This window comes from Phoxinus phoxinus, assembly GCF_949152265.1.
Source record: "Phoxinus phoxinus genome assembly, chromosome: 21".
NCBI classification, from domain to species: domain Eukaryota; kingdom Metazoa; phylum Chordata; class Actinopteri; order Cypriniformes; family Leuciscidae; genus Phoxinus; species Phoxinus phoxinus.
Genome location: NC_136896.1, coordinates 21,347,824 through 21,368,239, shown reverse-complemented (window position 1 = coordinate 21,368,239; position 20,416 = coordinate 21,347,824). Strand labels below are relative to the sequence as shown.

The 20,416-nt window shown below is 44.2% G+C and overlaps 1 protein-coding gene across 1 annotated transcript in view; it reads right to left on the bottom strand.

Annotated features, from left to right (window-relative positions):
- Nucleotides 1-11,533, bottom strand: part of avl9 (AVL9 homolog (S. cerevisiase)) — a 58,441-nt gene extending 46,908 nt beyond the window's left edge. The window contains exons 1-2 of the mRNA XM_079594457.1: nucleotides 11,248-11,533; nucleotides 9,740-9,860 (exon numbers count right to left, since the gene is read on the bottom strand). Coding sequence (XP_079450583.1) covers nucleotides 9,740-9,860; nucleotides 11,248-11,322 — 196 coding nt within the window. The 5' untranslated portion in view covers nucleotides 11,323-11,533. The remainder of the gene's footprint in view (nucleotides 1-9,739; nucleotides 9,861-11,247) is intronic.
- Nucleotides 11,534-20,416: the final 8,883 nt, after the last annotated feature.

Below are 20,416 nucleotides of genomic sequence, written 5' to 3'. Positions count from 1 at the left end.
CTGCCGATATATCGGTCGGGCTCTAATTTACACCTTTGCCATTAAAATGTTTATAAATAACTGAAAAAAGCACAAATGTCAGGGCATGTCAAAACATCCCAAGGGCCCCAAAAACACCTTGGTCCCAAGAGGGTTAATGTCAAAATGGCATAGACAGTTCTAATGGCACGTAAATTCAAATGATTGCTTGTGCTGGGGCTCACAACCTCTCGACTTTCAGTACGCCTGACCCAAATATTGTGTTAGCCAGATGTGACTGGGCCATATTCATATTTATAAGAATATGAATCCCGGTGTATGAATGTGTAGCTGCAGCCTTATTAACTGTTAGGAAAAGGGAATTGAGCTATGGTATCGCTACTGCTTTGTGTAAAAGTATTGAAAGTCAATAAAAAATATGCATTATGCTGAATTTGTCACGGGTGGTTGCAGGTAAACAAGCGAAGAAGACAAAGATATTCCAACACGAAGTTAATAAGTGAAGTGGCGCCCGAACAGGGACCCTCAGATGTTGTGCGTTTATTGGTCTATTGTGATTATTTGTGTAATAATGGAACCCTGTTCTCCTCTTATAAATTTTACTGGATCTGGAGATGATAGCAGTCTGAGACCATTTCATGATAGCCCTTCCACTCCTCGGGATGTGGAGCGGTCTTTATTAGACGATGACACAGGTTTAGAACAACCCTTTCTTGGTGTCCCTCTGATTAGTTTGAGGAACCAAGTAGGGATGGCGAAAACTAAAAAAATTCTTGACCGACCACCGAGTCTCATTAGCCGGTTGAAACCGGTTAACCGATTAGTTTAAAATATGCTACACTATTTGAAATAACAGCCATTTCGAGCCGCGCCTGCAATTTCACAACTCTGTCGCATCTCTCCGCCGCTCTGCCTCCCGCTCACGCTCACGCTCACGCTCACGCTCACGCTCACACACACACACACACACACACACACACACACACACACACACACACACACACACACACACACACACACACACACACACGGCGCCGGCGCCGGCGCCGCCCTTCCACTCACGTCACTTTTTTAAAATCCCCAACAGCGTGAAACACGAGTCACGCAAACACGGCGCCGAGGAGCTTGTATGTAATCGGCGGACAAATGGCTCCTTAGTTTCGAAATGGTTTGGGTAACGTTACAAGGTGATCGCATTGAAAATAAAGGCGTTTGTCTAGCTTTAGAAGCTCATTTGAAACATTGCCGCAGCTCATTTAAGAAAATGACAGCTCCGAACCGAAGAGACGCCGCTTTAGTTTGAGGTAGTGCTAACAATAATAAAGAAAGATGATGATCATCATCACCTTATCTGTTACCACTGAAATGTATTTGTAATGTATTTTCATATTTAAGCACTGTATCACACAAGTTGCACCTTACGTTACATCTGTGTCATTCTGTTTGGAGAAATGGTCCCACACACTACTATTTTCTGCACGCTTCCTCCTGTCGTCTGCCCTGGCTCTACCCTCGAGTGTGTTAGCCTGTAGCCTTTACTTTCTGCAAACCTTGTGAGCGCGCAAACCCAAACGCTGTGACCTCGCGCCGAATGTTTTTATTGGTTTATTAAGTACAAACGGGCGAGTTATGAAAGATTGAGTGTGAGGGATTTGTTCACTTCACACAAAAAGATATTGGAATGAGATGCTAACTGTAGTAGCGTTTAGTCAACTGTCTATAATAGACTAATTTAGAGATCACTTTTTTTTTTTTTTTTTACCGACTGCCGAAAACTTTGATCGGTTAACGTTGATACGGTCAACCATCGGTCAAACGGTCATCGGTTAACATCCCTAGAACCAAGCAGATGATTTAACTATATTTTCTCAAGCAATTGATTCACTTAAAAGTGTATTTGTGGACACTGTAGCCTGGCAGAAAAAATGGTTTGAGGAAAATGCTAAACTTTGTGCTAAAGACATTCCAAAAGAGACCATAACACTAGTTGAAAAAGCGCAAACTGATTTTTTGGAGGTCCTTAATGATCGTATGAAAATTTTTACCAATCAAACAATTGATACCATTAAGTGGAATGCAAAACAGACATCTACCGAGTTTAAGGAATTGGTTGATGATGCTAGTAATTTATTGCTTTCTTCTGTTAAAACAGCTATCAACGAACATAGTGTAGGTGGAGAGGAGTTGCAAGATGAAGTATGCAGTCTGAAGCAGCAAGTGTTTACTATGCAGACTTCTCTTGATGCCCTTATGCAGAAAAGCCCGCAACTTGACGGTAAGATAGTTGAACGGGAGGATGTTGCCCCTACTCCTTCTCAGGTATGTTTAGGTTCAACTGTACCAGGTAATACTGGTGATTGGGTCAGTCAGGTTTCTGCTCCATCTAATTTGACCTGTGGCCGTGCACTGCCTATTAAGATGATATTTCCATCCTTTGGGGGGGTGCATGATGAGAACGATCCACTAGTTTACTTGGAAAGATCTAAGGATTTCTTAGCTCTTAGACCAATGTCAAATAGTGAAATTCTTGCAACAATGAGTAGTGTTCTGCATGCTTCTGCCCGAGATTGGTGGGAAACAGTGAGATTTAAGGTTGACACTTGGGAAAGTTTTCAGCAAGCTTTTTTAGCTGTCTTTTTGCCAGAAGACTATCAAGACGTGTTGGAGGATCAAGTACGAAATCGATTACAAGGTAGCAACTGAAAGTGTTCGTGATTTTACTTTCTCATTTCAAGCTTTGTTTAAGCGTTGGAAAAAGGAAGCTACTGAGGATGAGGTTTTAAAATCTATTTTAAAAGCTATGAGCCCTTGTTTTGCTAGTCAGCTTCGAGGTCGCGCACAGACTGTTGAGGAACTAGTTAGGCTGGGAACTCAAATATAAAGGGATTATGATCAGCAGAGAAAGTATAATCAACTTATAATCAACTGTTGTCCAAGAGCACTACATTTGACCAGAATTCACAGGCTAGAAAAATAAAAGAGGTAGAACCAAAAGCTATCTTGCCTTCAGAGCAACGAAATCCAAGCTTGATGTGTTGGAGGTGTCATGAAAATCATTCTCCAGGTTCTTGTCCTAATTTCAAGGCTTTGTTGAGTGGAAAACACTCTGGAGGGCACGCACAGGGTGGTAAAGAACCCCAGGCTCGTAGTCATCAACGAGGTGCATTATCTGCTTATGATGCTCAACGACTTGAAAAGAAAGATTCAGCTAGTAACAGACAGGACAAGAGAGTGGGCCCTGTAGCTCTTAAACAGTTAGTTATTCCCTTAATTGTGAGGAACTGCACTGGGAAAGCGCTTGTAGATACAGGGGCCACCTACACATTATTGCATTTTGATTTATGGAACAAGATGAAAGGACCTAAGGAGCAACTTGATGCATGGCGTGAATGACCACTTTATCTGGCTAATGGTGATGCTACTGTTCCACTTGGACAGAAAATGCTTGGTTTTTATTTGCATGATTTGCATTTTCATGTTCCTACAGTAGTCCTCCCAGCTCAGAAACTTGTCTATTCAATGGTGCTGGGGTTAGATTTTATAGCGTTGACTGGTTTGCAGCTTAATATTAAAGACCAGTTGTACAGTTTTTCAGGGGACCTGGAAAATCGTGTTTTCCCATTTCAGCCACCGATTACTTCGGGTGATTCTTGGAGGCCTTGTAAACCACCTGTGGATGGTAAGCCTACTGCTTCTCTTTATTCCTCTGTTCCTCCGGTCCAGCTTGAGTGGTCAGTGAGTGAGCATATGGAGAACTATGTGCAGGAAAAACCTGTTATTGAACTTGTCGAGCTAGAACAAAGCAAAGTCAATGAGAATAATTTACCAGACAAAGAGTCTCATGTTTTTTTTACGCTTTTGTACGATCATCCTGAAGTATGTACTCCTTCTCTTGGTTGAACTCATCTGGTTTAGCATAAGATTGCTGTCCATACAGATGTGGTTGTGGCGCAAAAGCCCTATAGGTTACCAGTACATAAAAAGGAAATAGTTAAAGGAGAACTCCGGTCAATTTTAACATTGAGCTCAATTTTTAGTAAATTTGGAGTGCTGTCAATACAGAGAACAACGACAAAAATCGGTGTTGCCTACACTGTATTATCCTATTTTTAAAATTTGCACCCTATTGACTTGAATGGGGCAAGTTTTAAACCTGCTTTTATCCTCTTAACATCATTGATGGGTCATTACAAGTGCCCAGCCATGTTGAGTGATTCCTTCAGAGTGAACACGGTGAATCTGACTGCATTAGATGTGAAAGACATTAATAAAAATGATGTTAATTCAACAAGCGCACATACCTGTATTTACTTCCTGTTTTCGGTCGAAGTCCACAGTAGTCGACTGTCGAGTTCACGCGCGTGATCATAGGTAACTAAGATGATTTTTTTTTTTTACAAATATCCATCAGAGCTGATATTCTCAAAACACCACACAGCACCGTCTTCGGCTGACAGCTGACAGTCTGAGTCTCCACTGTTGCTTAGTTACCTATAATCACGCACGTGAACTCGACAATCGACTACTGTGGACTTCGACCGAAAACAGGAAGTAAATACAGGTATGTGCGCTTGTTGAATTAACATCATTTTTATTAATATCTTTCACATCTAATGCAGTCAGATTCACTCGTGTTCACTCTGAAGGAATCACTCAACATGGCTGGGCACTTGTAATGACCCATCAATGATGTTAAGAGGATAAAAGCAGGTTTAAAACTTGCCCCATTCAAGTCAATAGGGTGCAAATTTTAAAAAGAGGATAACACAGTGTAGGCAACACCGATTTTTGTCGTTGTTCTCTGTATTGTCAGCACTCCAAATTTACTAAAAATTGAGCTCAATGTTAAAATTGACCGGAGTTCTCCTTTAAGGAACAAATTGACGATATGCTTTCGCGAGACATTATTCAGCCACCTCATTCTCCTTGGGCATTTCCTATTGTACTGGTTCCTAAAAAAGATGGAGGCCAGCGGTTTTGTGTCGATTATCGACGATTAAATGCTGTGCGTGAAAGTGATGCATTTCCTCTCCCTACTGTAGGTGAAATCCTGGAGTCACTTGCTGGAGCCAGTGTGTTCAGTACTCTGGATCTTAACAGCGGGTACTGGCAAGTGGCAATGGACCCAGACAGTATGGCTAAGACTGTCTTTGTGTCTCCTTTTGGGTTGTATGAATTTAAGGTTTTACCATTTGGTTTGAAGAATGCCCCAGCCACATTTCAACGGCTCATGAATAGGGTGTTGGCCGAATGTTTAGGACAGTGTTGTTTGGTTTATCTAGATGACATAGTCATTTATTCATCAAATTTCAGTCAGCATATATGGGATCTCTAAAGGGTTGTGAGGTGTTTACAAAAGGCAGGATTAACTCTGAAACTTCAGAAATGTCATTTCTGTTTAACAGAAATTAAGTTTCTTGGCCACGTGGTAACCACCGAAGGGGTGAAAGCAGATCCTGCTAAAACAGAGGCAATTCAGAACTTCCCTGTACCAAAAAATCTAGAAGAACTTCAGCGGTTCTTGGGGAGTGGATGGTATCATAGATATGTTCCTAATTTTTCAGCTATTGCCGAAACTTTAAACGCCTTGAAACGAAAAGGAGCCCGTTTCCAGTGGTCAGCTGACTGTCAGGATGCTTTTGAGAATTTGAAAATGCACCTTTCTTCTTCACCAATACTGGGACACCCTAACCATGCTTGCACATTTATAGTTTATGCAGATGCTAGTTCAACAGGTTTGGGTGCTATTCTTGGTCAACGACCATCTACATTTGGTACGACTGAAGAAGTACTGGCAAGCCATACACTTACTGCTGCAGAAAGGAATTACTCTACCACAGAGAGGGAGTGTTTGGCTGTTGTTTGGGCGGTCGAAAGGTGGCGGCATTATTTGGAGGGCAAGTCTTTTATTGTTGTGACTGATCATGCGTCTCTCCTTTGGGTGTTTAACACTACCAAGGCAAACTCTCGCTTGATTCGTTGGGCTTTGAAATTGCAAGAGTTTGAATTTACTCTTGAATACCGAAAGGGAAAGCTTAACAGTGCTCCAGATGCTTTGTCCCGTATCAGTAACCCTGACTCTACTCCAATAGTCGCTGCTTACACTAAGCAAATACCAGATAGTCTGGTCTTGCAGTTTCCTCTTTCTGACGAGGATATCTGGATGGCACAGCAGCAAGATGTAGAGGTCCAAAGAATATATCAGAGTATAGTTGATAATATGCAGATTCCTGAGGAGTCCGGTTCTGGATTTATTATTTTAGAGGACAAGGTTTACCGGAAGGTGATCCATCCTTCCAAGGGAACCTATTTCCAAGTGTATGTCCCACAGATCCTTCGCCAGACTATGTTGGAAGCATATCATTCCAACCCGTTAAGTGGGCATTTTGGTCGTTATAAGACACAAAAAAAGGTTAATGGAAGTTGCTTTTTGGCTAAAGATGTGGGGAAATGTTTCAGAGTTTGTTAAAAATTGTGTCAGTTGTCAACAATGTAAGCCTGAGTGTCATAAACCAGCGGGCCTGTTACAGCAGACTGAAGCACATGAACCATGGGAATTGCTCGGAGTGGATCTTATGGGACCGTTGCCTCGTAGTACGCAAGGTAACACACAGCTAATGGTGGTAGTAGACTATTATAGCCATTGGGTGGAGTTGTTTCCACTTTGAAAAGCTACTGCTGTGACAATTGCACAGACGCTAAGGAAGGAAATATTGACACGGTGGGGTGTTCCGAAATTTTTGTTGTCGGACAGAGGTACTCAATTTACCTCTGAGTTTTTGCAGGAGCTGTGTAGCAGGTGGGGAGTGGTGCAAAAATTGACAACAGCATACCATCCCCAAACAAACTTCACAGAACGTGTGAATCGGACTGTTAAAGGGATGATATCACCTTACGTGTTTGGTGAGCATAATCACTGGGATCATTATTTGCCAGAATTGAGGTATGCTATAAATTCTGCTGTTCAGGAGAGTACAGGATACTCTCCAGCAGAATTACTCTTGCAAAGAAGGTTGATAGGACCTTTTGAACGCGTTTTAGAACCACACCAGACTAGTCTCAGGGTTCTTAAGGATTTGCAGGAGATCGTAGAAAAGAATTTGTCTCGAGCTAAGGAGAAACAGAAACGTTTTTATGATGCCGGTCGTAGGAATGTGACTTACTCCAGAAGAGATAGGGTTTGGATGAAAGCACATCCCCTTTCCAAGGCCTCTCGACAATTTGCAGCCAAGTTTGCAGCAAAATGGATTGGGCCTTATCGAATTGTAGAAAAATTATCGGTCCAATAAAGGTCCAATAAATTATCGGGTTGTGCGTGAGGACAATGGAGAGGACTTGCGGACAGTCCATGTGTGTAATTTGAAGCCGGCCTTTCCCGTCGCTGCAGAGTTTGATCTTAGGGAAAGGGAGAAAGTCTTGAAAATTTTAACTGAGGAGTCAGATGATGAGGATTTTCTAGGGTTTGAATGTTGATAAAATTATGTCCTGGACTAATTAGCACTCTGTATTGCAGGGCCAAATGATTTACAAATGACTGGAATTTAAATGTTGAATGCAGGAATTAGTGCTTTATGCTGTTGTAGTTGCAGGGTTCCATGTATTGATATTTCCCTGTGGATGAGCATATATGTAATGTTGCAGAATATTAGGGGATCTTTTTCTACGGGGGGAAGAATGTGACAGTCGTCAATGATTTGTGTTTTTCCTATTCCGTACAGGGAATGGCGCTGTGAGCGTATATTCGAAGGGGAACCAGGTGGGAAGTGTGACTGCGTCTCCCTCGCTCTCTCTCTCTCTCTCTCTCGCTCTCTAGTCTTGTTGTCAGGCGCGGGTTATTCACGGTCATGGTCACGCTAGCGGATGGCTTGTGAGTATTGTTGTTGTAGCCCGCGTTGCACTGAGGTGTTAATGCTGCGTTTAGGGATGTTAACCGATGACCGCTTGACCGATGGTTGACCGTATCAACGTTAACCGATCAAAGTTTTCGGCAGTCGGTAAAAAAAAAAAAAAGTGATCTCTAAAGTAGGCTAAATAGACAGTGGACTAAACGCTACTACAGTTAGCCATCTCATTCCAAGTTTTTTTGTGTGAAGTGAACAAATCCCTCACTCAATTTTTCATAACTCGCCTGTTTGTACTTAATAAACCAATAAAAACATTTGGCGCGAGGTCACAGCATTTGGGTTTGCGCGCTCACAAGGTTTGCGAAAAGTAAAGGCTACAGGCTAACACTCGAGGTTAGAGCCAGAGCAGACGACAGGATGAAGCGTGCAAAGAAAAGTAGTGTGTGGGACCATTTCACCAAAAAGAATGACAGATGTAAGTTGCAACTTGTGTGATACAGTGCTTAAATACAGTAGTAGCACATCATCTATGATGTATCACTTGAAAACGCTCCTTTATTTTCAACGCGATCACCTTGTGCCCAAACCATTTAGAAACTAAGGATCCATTTGTCCTCCGATTACATACAAGCTCCTCGGCGGCGCGTTTGCGGGACTCGTGTTTCGCGCTGTAGGGGATTTTAAAAAAGTGACGTGAGTGGAAGGGCGGCGCCGTGTGTGTGTGAGAGAGAGAGCGGGAGGCAGAGCGACAGAGAGATGCAACAGAGTTGCGAAATTGCAGGCGCGGCTCGAAATGGCTGTTATTTCAAATAGCGTAGCATATTTTAAACTAATCGGTTAACCGGTTTCAACCGGCTAATGAGGCTCGGTGGTCGGTCAAGAATTTCTTTAGTTTTCGCCATCCCTAGCTGCGGTCTGTTCCTGTTTTTAATGCTTACAATTCATATTTTGAGGAATATGGTTCCCTCATTGAATTTCGTAAAGCATTGGGGAGTTGTTGAGAGCGATTTGGTGGTTTGCGTGTAGCCCAAATGGAGTGGTTGAGTTTTTTCCAATCCGGTTATGTTGTGGTTTAGGCGCTTATTCAGGACATTATAGATAGTATGTTTTGAGGAGGTTTTGGTGTAGGAAGGGTTTTCTTTTGGTGTTTAGTTTGGAGCTCGAGTTGCCGAACTATTTTGTAAATATTGTGTGTGATGTAATGAACTTTCAGGCCCAGTAGTTTAATGACTGACATAAGCAAACGTTTTTTTTTCTTCTTTTGTTGAACTTTTGATCCAGATGATTTTTTTCACTTTTTTTTGTATGCTTGTTTTCCTCTTATGCGGCTGCCTTATTGTATTTTGATTCATTTTTCTTGCATAAGATTTACACATTGTATTTAATTATCTGCATTATTTATTTGATTTGTCTGTCATTCATTTATTTTTGTGAGGTAATTTTTGGTTGCAGGTAAACAAGCGAAGAAGACAAAGATATTCCAACACAAAGTTAATAACAATAAACCTACAGATAGTTGAACTTGAAGCAACACACACACAGCCGTAGATGTTACCGGACCATGAACAGAACACAGGCAGGAACTTAAAATACACAGAGATAATGAACTAAACGACGAACAGCTGTGATGACTATGTTAGCCTATGGTGACAGATGAGTGCGGGCGGCAAATAGTAACAAGAAACAGAAGACAGTCCTTGAATTGAATACAACTGAACATAATGGTGACAGACGCTAAAAAACCCTAATAAACCAGAGCTTGAGTTATTTCACATCGGCTTTTCAAGATATTTTGTACAAATGGTACCAGATTGTATAGAAATATACAACTGAAGAAATAAAAGTATTTAGGTAGAATTTCAAAAACTCATCTCAATTTAAACTAAAGTGTAGTGTAGTGTAGATTGAGACTTTACCTTCCTGATAATTGTGCGCTCCGTCGGGCAGTGCCAGGAAAGGCAGGTACTTCCATTCCTCTGGGAGTGTGTTACTGTCATGACCCGCGCTGGGAATAATGGGAGGATATGAGAATTCTACCTGAAATAAAAATAAAAAGACAACAGTAGACTGATTTGAGGTTAATGATGAAAAGGGGCTATTTGAAAACTATAAAAATCTAGCATATTTTTATCACAGCTCAAGAACAGCTTTGTACTCCAAATGCATTTTTTTACCAAGTTAACCTGTCATGGCATGTGGTGTGATCTTAATATGGCATAGAAATCCAATTTTTCACAGAATAAGAAATCTTGGAAGTCCACTTTAAAGCTCTGTGTCCAAACAGTTAAAATGACAAATAAATGCATACTCTGAGAGCGCTCCACAAGATGTTTGATTATACTATAGATGCTCAAATTTAATCGAGAGAACGCACGTTTTAAACAGCTTATTGTACACCTAAGTTTTTTTGCCGTTTCAAACTAATGGGTGCTACATTGTAGATTGTGATATTCTGTATGAGTGTGCGTTACAATGTAGCATCCATTAGTTTAGAGCGGCGATTCATTTACGTGTACAAGAGACAGAGAATCATTCAATAGCGCAGAAATATAAAGCTCTTCCAAACTTTATAATGGCAGTGAATAGAAGCCGAAATTTTGAAGCCTAACAAAAGTGCATCACTCCATCATAAACATACTACACACAGCTCTGAGGGGTTAATACAGGCCTGCTGAAGCGAATCGATGCGTTTGTGTAAGAAAAATATCCATATTAAAAACTGAAATAAAGCTTATGGCAAATGGCCTATGCAAAATTTTGAACAGGATGAAGTTTTAAAATGAAAACGCATACTGATTAGCCTATTTATACTGATTTAATTTGATTTGTAACGACCTTATTATTAGTTATTACAATGTCTTATTATTCTAATTAAATTTATTATTCCAACTATATTTTTATCTTTATGTATACAATAATTGAATTTGTATGTGATGCCTTCTATCTCTTATACAGCCAGTGACCATTATTCACACATCTGGTCATGTGATATCAACATGGCAGCCACCGTGATGGAGGGACACCTATATAAAGAATAAAACAGCTTTTGCTATAACTATGATATGACTGAACTCTTCTCATGTGAGTGGACATCATACAATAAGTGCCATTCATTCAGAAATAAAAGAAATATGTTTTTCTGGAAGGAATGAAGAGGGCAGTAATGCTGGATCTAACTTTCATCACCATCAGTATTGAATTGCGATGTTGATAATTTATGATCATTCATCATTCAGTGAAGTCGAGCTCCTTAAGCAGAATTAATTTAGCATATTGTTTTTTGTTGCATTTCTACACCAAAGTACCAATGGTAAATAATAAATTATACAATAGTAAGAACACATTCTTTGTAAGGGTAAGAGAAGCGCACGAGACGTTTGAAGCAGATTAATATTAATAAACAAACATGAGGACAGTCTCTTACCTGACAACCCTTTTTATGGTGAAATCCCACAACTACGATGTGCAGCACCGGTTCCTCTTTGCACTGAGACTCCATCCGCTCTATTACAACCAGACCAGAGCTCAAAAGAGAAGAAATAAAAAGTAAAATATTTGTTTAATGTGTGGAGTCTATGACTTCCGCACTCTTGACCGTCAGTTAGTATGTCACGCGATGCTCCGCCTCCAGCACAAACAAACACACCAGATGAAAAGCTGTCACACGGACTGCCGAGAGAGGGCGCGCCATGGCTCGCAGATCATCCATCAATCCATCCATTTTCCAAAGCGCTTATCCTGTGTCGGTGGCTATTTTTTTACAGTCTATGGTCGGTGGCCGGTTCATTACAGTCTCAAATATCATATTACATTGATATTTTTATTCATATTTTGAGCGAGTAAGTGACGTAATAAAAACCGTGTGAACAGGAACTTAATGGAAATGGCAATTTTTCTGTCCCTATAGCCCTTACAGAAATATTAAAAAACACTTCAGGGTTACAATTTCTTTACATTTTAAAATAAAAGAATATGCTATTTGAACAATTACACCATTTTGAGTCACCAATATGGCAATATTTGATTTTTAATTAATAGAATTCCAAGCACCACAGAAGTGCTCGTCCCCACAGTCATGTACAGATGGAAAAAGCTTTATTTTTATTAACAAATTTACCATTTAAAAAACAAAACAAAAACAAATGCCATATAAATATTATAACATTTATAACGAAAGTAGGCCTAGTGGTCCTGGAGTTGTGTCACTGGAGTTACCATTAAACAAAAATCTTGCGGTCCGAGTTGCGGGCGGGTTAGTTGAAAACGTCGGTCGGGTGCGGGTTGTTTATCATAGACAGTTGTTTATACATTGACCCGCGCATCACTGCTGTGCACGCAGTGGTGCTCGGGCACGAGACATGAAGGCATCTGATTGGTTCTTTACATTCGCACCGAATGGCAGTGATTGGTCAGAGTTTTTACTGTCCTACAGCTGCTACAGAGGTCAGATTTTTTTCATTCCTTTTTCTGAACACATAATGTATCTATCAGAATGGAAGGACCATTTCACCCAGTATAAAAAAAAATGTGTCTGAACAGGATTACCTACGTTCTATTACGTAGAGTTCTCTCCTACTGCGTCGAAGCGACGCTACGGGAAAGATATTTCTTTTTCGAGATTGAAGCCTAAAAATTAATCCTTAATTTTGTAAAATATGTAAAACGCTTTTCTGTAGCATACAACCTTAGGCGGAGCAAATCACGCGCCCATTGGCTGCTCCGCCAGAAAAGCACAGCCTATGCGAGGCCAGTGACGCCGACCAATGAGGGCGCCTTGCGCCCTCTGCGTCACCTCCCGCCGAAACGGGCGTGGTCTAGGCCTATAAATACGAGCATAGCTGTCTCCACTCTGATTTTCTATTCTTCACGAAGCTACACGCATCGTAGGACCGGATTCGAGCCACCACAGCCGTCTGAAACAAGCACCTCAGCAGGACGCGCCTCTTACCTGAAGCCGCTGGTCATCGCCGCCTTCAGCCGCCGTTCCCTGCTGCGCTTCTCCGGCGTGGAATATCCTTTACATTATGTGTGTGTGTTTTGTGTGTGTGTTCGCCGTCGCGTCACACAGTTTCTCCACCACTAAAGAGCCGAGCGTCTTTTTCAAGATGCCTCGCACCTCCTGTGGCTCGTGTAGAGCCCCGCTCAGCGACGGGGACCACGTGCTTGTGTTTCCTGCCTGTGAGGATCACGCAGCTTCAGCTCTCGTCGATGGCGGCTGCCATCACTGTGATTTGATGCCTACGGTGACTCTGCGGACTCGCCTGGCGTTCATTTACTGAAGCTGCATCTTTCCGCCCGCTGTAGTGCCGCGCCGTGAAAAGCGCCGTGCTCAGCGGAGCCCGGAACCTCCCTCCACCACGAGGTGCTCGCCGCTGCTGCCGCCAGCTTCTCCGCCCGCTTCGCTGGACTCTCTGATCGACGGACAAGGGCCGCTGAGTGCCGCCGCGTCCGTCATGGACGAGGAAGGTGAAGCCGCGTCTGTGGAGGACGACTGCTGTTCTCTCCTCGCTTCGGGTAGCGAGGGATGGGCGAGCTCCGAGGATCTCCCCTCCCCCGCCGCTCATGAGCGTCGACGGAGAAAGACCAGCATCGATGCGCTTACCGGCTGGATGGCTGTTTTTCTGCAGAGGAACGTACGTTACCGTCCTCACAACCCGCGCCTTTTTCTTCCTGAATTCACGAAGAAATCGTGGAGTCCCGGAAAGCCCCGTTTTCAGCCAGGATGCGCACTTCTGCTTCGAGGAAAGCTACAGTGTTAAAATCCCGCCGCGGCCGGATTTCACTAAAATGTCTCGCTCGCACAGTCCCAACATACGCGACCGTGCCAGTGTATTTTGCAGTCACCAAATCGGCATCAATGCCCGTTTGCCTGCACACAAACGCTGTTTTCACGACGCCCCAGGTAAATCTGAAAATGTATTTTCTGGTGTCCCGGCCACGGCCGATGGTGTGATGTGTGTATCCGTAATGCCCACGACCCAGTGCCCATTCGTACACACAAGCACAGCCCTACACAATACAGGGCTTGCACACATAAAATCGACTCATGTCGATTGTGCATCACATGTAAGTTAGTGAACGTGCCCGCTTTTCAGTGCCCACAATCACTACACACTGCATGTCCCGTGGTTTTCTGTAAAAACTAAACGAATGCACGGTCAGTCGGTTCTGATAGACAGTACTCTCTGTGCTACACAGTGTCCCGGCCACGGCCGATGATGTAATGTGTGTAACTGTATGCCCACGACCCAGTGCCCATTCGTACACACAAGCACAGCCCCACACAATACAGGGCTTGCACACATAAAATCGACTCATGTCGGTTGTGCATCATATGTAGTGAGCGTGCCCACTTTCAAGTGCCCACAATCACTACAAGCTACATGTCACACGGTTTCTATGAAACGAAACCGATGCACGGTCAGTCAGTTCTAATAGACAGTACTCCCCAGTGCTATAAATGTACCCGCGTTCACGCACCCACATTTATTCTCAAACATGCCGAGCCGTACGGGGCTCGCACCGCGCGCTCTCTCTCTCTCAGCTGAGAGAGCTGAGCGCGCGCGGGCTGCCCGCTCGATTAAGCGCGCCCCCGCATCATACGCTGCAATGGCGCCCATGTTACAGCACACGACTGCTCTCGTGTCGCCGCCATTTCGCGACCAGAGCCCGGTTTTTCAACCCGTGCAAGCACAGCCCCGTACAACACAGGGTCTGCACACATAAAATCGACTCATGTCGATTGTGCTTTACATGTAGTGAGCGTGCCCACTGTCCAGTGCCCACAACCACTACACACTGCACGTTCCGCGGTTTCTGTAAAAACGAAACCAACGAACGGTCAGTCAGTTCACAAACACAGTATTCCCGGTGTTATAAATGTGCCCGCTACCACGCGCCCACATTTATTCACAAATATAACGAGCCCTACGGGGCTCGCCCCGCGCGCTCTCTCTCTCAACTCAGAGAGTCGAGCGCGCGCGGGATGCACACTGTGTTAAGCATGCCCCCCGCCTCAGACGCCACGGCGTCCATGTTACAGCACAGGTTGCTCTCGTGTCGCCGCCATTTCGCGACCAGGGCCCAGATTACATTCAACCCCTAGTCACGCGTGCAGATGCATGGGAAAGACTTCCTGGGGTCTCAGAATGGGTGCTAGAGACTATAAAAGAGGCTATTCGCTACAGTTTTATCGATGCCCTCCCCGTCACACGGAGAGAGTCGAAACCACGGTAAAAACAGATGTAGCACATCTACTTCGAGCCGAAATAGCGAAGCTATTGAGCAAAGGGGCCATAGAGCCTTTATCTCAAGCTCAGAGCGAAGGGGGTTTGTACAGCAGATATTTCCTGATACCGAAGAAAGACGGGGTCTCAGACCCATTTTAGATCTGAGGCATCTGAACAAAGCGCTAACAAAGCGAAAGTTCAGAATGCTCACGACCAGAAAAATCCTCGCGCAGATTCGCCGAGGAGACCGGTTTATGGCAATAGATCTGAAAGACGCGTATTTTCACATACAAATTGCGTCACGTCACAGGCGATTTTTGAGATTCGCCTTCGAGGGCCGGGCATATCAGTACACAGTCCTGCCATTCGGCCTGTCTCTAGCACCTCGTACATTTACAGTGTGCATGGACGCGGCGCTGGCACCCCTGAGACTCCGAGGCATTCGAATTCTGAATTATTTGGACAATTGGCTGATTCTAGCTCAATCGCCTTCAGAACTCATTCGCCACAAGACCCTAATACTCGATCACCTCGAGCACTTAGGTCTGAGAGTCAATTGGGAGAAAAAAGTTCACTGTTTCCCAGTCAAAGGATCTCCTTTTGGGACTGGAACTGAACTCGCTGTCTATGACAGCACGGCTGTCATCACAGCGCAGGCGAAACACCCTGCAGATGGCGAAATCCTTCCGCAGCGGTCATATAGTGCCGCTCAGGAGATTTCAAAAAATGCTAGGCCTCATGGCCTCAGCCTCGGCAGCTCTACAGTTGGGCCTGCTGCGCATGCGCCCACTGCAGTTCTGGCTGAAAGCGCGCGTACCGCGCCGAGCATGGGTTCACGGTCGTTATCGCCTCAAGGTCAATCAGGAATGCATTTCAGCCCTGACACCATGGAGAGCGTCAGACTGGTACCGGTCAGGTGTAAGCCTGGGGACTTCCTAGAGCCTGAAGGTGGTGTCCACGGACGCGTCCACCCTCAGGCTGGGGAGCACTGCTCGAAGGCAGACCGTTCTTTGGCCAGTGGGCGGAACGAGTCGAACTACCGCACATAAACTGCCTTGAAATGATGGCAGTGGACTTAGCGCTGAGGCGTTTTCGTCCTCGGATAAAGGGACACCACGTCCTGGTCCGTTCGGACAACACGTCGGTAGTAGCCTATATAAACCACCAGGGTGGCGTGAGATCCCGGAACCTCTTTAGGTTGACGGAACGCATACTGGTATGGGCCCAGCACAACCTGCGCTCGCTGAGAGCAATGCATGTGCCTGGTCATCTGAACGTAGGACCAGACAGACTCTCACGGAACAACGTTCCGACGGGAGAGTGGTCTCTACACACACAGACAGTGCGTCTGTTGTGGAAAACGTTTGGCAGAGCGGAAATAGACCTGTTTGCAAACCAGGAAAACGCTCACTGCCCGGAATTCTTTTCGAAGAGCACGAACGCGCTGGCCAGTGTCTGGCCCCGCCGTCCGCTCTATGCTTTTCCACCTGTCTCACTCCTGCCTCAAGTGCTGGAGCGAATCAGGAAAAGCGGATGCTCAGTGCTTCTTGTCGCACCATACTGGACGAATCAACCTTGGTTCCCAGTTTTGATGCGGCTGAAGAGTACTGCCCCGTGGCCGATCCCAGTCAGGAGGGACCTCCTCTCGCAGGCCATGGGCTCGATTTTGCATCCTCACCCGGATCTATGGTCCCTACATGTGTGGGCCATAAACGGGTACCCACTAACCTCCCTAGAGGAGTGTTAGACACGATCGAGCAGGCTGTCTTTCAAGACCGTGTTTCTTTTGGCTCTCGCTTCAGTGAAGCGTGTAGGGGATTTGTAAGCGCTCTCAGTTAGAGCCTCTTGCATGGAGTTCGGGCCCAACGACTCTGTAGTCGTGTTGAAACCGAAGCATGGGTACGTACCTAAGTCCCTCAACACACCGTTCAGGGCTCAGGTCATCTCCCTGTCGGCTCTGCCGGCCTCTGAGGACGGAAATAGCTCCCTTTGCCCGGTCAGGGCATTAAGAGCTTATGTGTCCCGCTCCGCTGTTTTTCGACAGTCGGAGCAGCTCTTTGTTTCGTTCAGTGGGCGCTCTAAAGGGCGAGCTGCGATGAAACAGAGTCTATCTCGATGGGTAGTGGACGCCATTGCGCTAGCCTACGCATCTAGAGGTTTGGAATGCCCTCTGGGCATTAGAACACATTCTACGAGAGGCATGGCCTCTTCGTGGGCTTGGTATAGCGGAATCTCGTTACAAGATATCTGTATGGCGGCAGGCTGGGCCTCCCCGTCTACATTTATAAGGTTCTATAACCTAGAGGTTCCTGCGTTGCAGGCTAAACTGCTCTCGGTCTAGAAGACTATGTATAGTGTTCCTGCCCCGCGCTGCGGCCCAGGTCACTCCTATGTTTTAAGCATCACTCACTGACAATGTGTCCCATGAGCATGCTATTACCCCTCATATATATCTATTATTACATATATATGTTATTATGACCTTAGAGGCACTACTATAAAGGGATGATGCTCATTTTTAGCCGCTCTCCCTATACATTCTTGGTGTAGGCGCTTGTATACCAGGGCGCGAGCGCCCTCGGGTGTCTGTGTCGGTCCAAGAGCACGCACGGCGTGTTACAAGGGTTCCCGTAGCGTCGCTTCGACGCAGTAGGAGAGAACTCTACGTAAGAGAACGTACTCGGTTACTAACGTAACCTCGGTTCTCTCTAGGAGAGGGAACGAGTACTGCGTCTCAGGCCGTGCGTGCCCACACTGTGTCACTTCAGTGACGAAAATCAGAGTGGAGACAGCTATGCTCGTATTTATAGGCCTAGACCACGCCCGTTTCGGCGGGAGGTGACGCAGAGGGCGCGAGGCGCCCTCATTGGTCGGCGTCACTGGCCTCGCATAGGCTGTGCTTTTCTGGCGGAGCAGCCAATGGGCGCGCGATTTGCTCCGCCTAAGGTTGTATGCTACAGAAAAGCGTTTTACATATTTTACAAAATTAAGGATTAATTTTTAGGCTTCAATCTCGAAAAAGAAATATCTTTCCCGTAGCGTCGCTTCGACGCAGTACTCGTTCCCTCTCCTAGAGAGAACCGAGGTTACGTTAGTAACCGAGTACGTTTTAATTATAGTTGAAGAATAATGATCTTTGGTCTTATGTATGTCATTGGTGATTGTGTCACTGGTGTTACTGTCTTTTTTTATGTCACATTAAATACAATGTCACATGTGACATGATAATAACTTTACATCCATTTAATTCTGCGACATTCAAAAGTTAAGATTTGAAGGATTGCATATACTTGATTTTAACTGGTTTTCAAATATTTTCATCGTTATAGCAAATTGTCACGGAGCGCTCTGCGTCGCCTCCTCTGGTCTCTCCAGATCACTTTCCCCCGAGTTTTAAGGACTGCACTTCCCATCACTCCCTTCACCATCTCATCACACTCATCACCGTCCTTCCCTGCCTGGTCATCATCATCACTGTCATCTCTGTCACCTGTGCACACTCAGCTCCCTTTTATCTGGACCCTTCTGCCCTTTGTTCTCTGCGAAGTCTTGTTTTGCCCATGCATACATTTCTCAGCATTTGTTCCCTCTCTCCCAGTCCTAGTCTCCCTGGTTCCTCTATCCCTGCCTGTTTCCTCTGACTGTTCAAGAACGTTTGCTGCCTGCCTCGTCCATTGCCTGTTTCTGACCACGAGTTCTGGATCGCTCCTGTGTTTCATTGCCTGCCTTTGTTTAATCTTCTGTGTGTTTGTGTTCATCTAATAAAGTACTGCAAATGGATTTGAACGGCTCTGACTCCACGTTACACAAATACATGGTTGCGGAAATAAACGAACATCATTTAACACACTTTTAACAGACCTGATTAAAATAAAAATTCTGTTTTTATCTGTTAATCTGGAAAGCGATAGCACATGTACATCTCGGAGACATCTGTTTGATGTGCGTGTTTACATATGGAAGATGTACACTGTATTTTTCACTGTATCACTGTATTAGAGTGTTTGGTCATCTGCAATACGTCTATAGGACGTTTCCTGTCAGATGTCAAATAGACGTTTAGAAAATGTCTTTAAAATGTTGATGATTTAGAATGTATGTAAAACTGACAGATACATCCTAGGCTATTATCTGAAGACCAGGGGACCATGCTGCTACAACGTTCTCCATGGGATTTACTAGCGACGATGTTTGAGGATGTGCCCATGACATTTCTGGAACGTTAGCCAAGCTAAAACAAATTGGAACTCTACGCACGACATTTCACAACGTTGCCATAAAGTAATGTCACGCTGACCAAATGACGACTGATTGACGTCGTCGTCACAACGTACCCTGATACACAAGTAAATCTGATATACAAGCACAAGTACATCTCGGAGACATCTATGTGATGTCTCCATTTATATCTGCAAGATGTATTTTTTAGTGTTTGCTCATATGCAATTTGACTCTAAGACGTTTCTTGTTGGATGTCATATAGACATTTAGAAGATGTCTTTAACCCCTTGATGCACAAGCTATGAAAAAAACCCTTCTAATGCACAACATGGGTCTAAAAAGACCCATATACATTTCCTATGTTATTTCATGCATGGCTTGGCATTTTTTGTTTTATCTTTTGACATCACTTTATTTCAGCATTTAATATTCCATGATCTATGAATTCCATGATTTATGAATATTCCAAATATCTTGTTTTCAATTTTTACAAATTCATATTTTAATATTTCTTAGGTTTTGTGTTAACACATCAAGTTTACACTGTAGTGGCAATTTTAATCTTTTATTTCTTATTTTGTTTTCTCAATGATTTAACAAATGAATGATGTGTTCTGTATTTTGAGCTTTATGTTGTAACGTTGATACAGCTGGAGGTATGAGCCTGAGAATGTTTCCGGGCTGGGAGAGGTCTTAAGGGTAGACTGGGTAGTCATAAAGTTTCTTTGTTCCTTCTTGTGTAAACAGTGGGGGTTAAGGGCCATTGTAGAGACTTTGTAGAGAGGGGGTTCCTCAGTTCCTGCCCTCTGGGGTGGGTGCAAGAGACAGCTTTGATGAGAACATTATAAAACTACCAGCAAACCATTTCTCGGGGTCTCACTTCTGCCTGCAAACTGGTCTGTAAAGGCTGGGGGTTTCACCCCAGCCTGCAGCTAGCCTGTGTGGCTAGAATGGGAACTATTCTTGCAAGAATAAATGTATCTTTTTCTTTTAAATACAATTTGGATCTTGACGTCTCTTTTGCCGTGATGCTGTTTTTGTTTAAGTATTGTTTTTGCCACAACAATACACAGGGGTCAAAAATTACCCTTCTATGCAAGTGTGATAAAACAAAAGAATAAATTTTTTTTTGTTAAAATAACC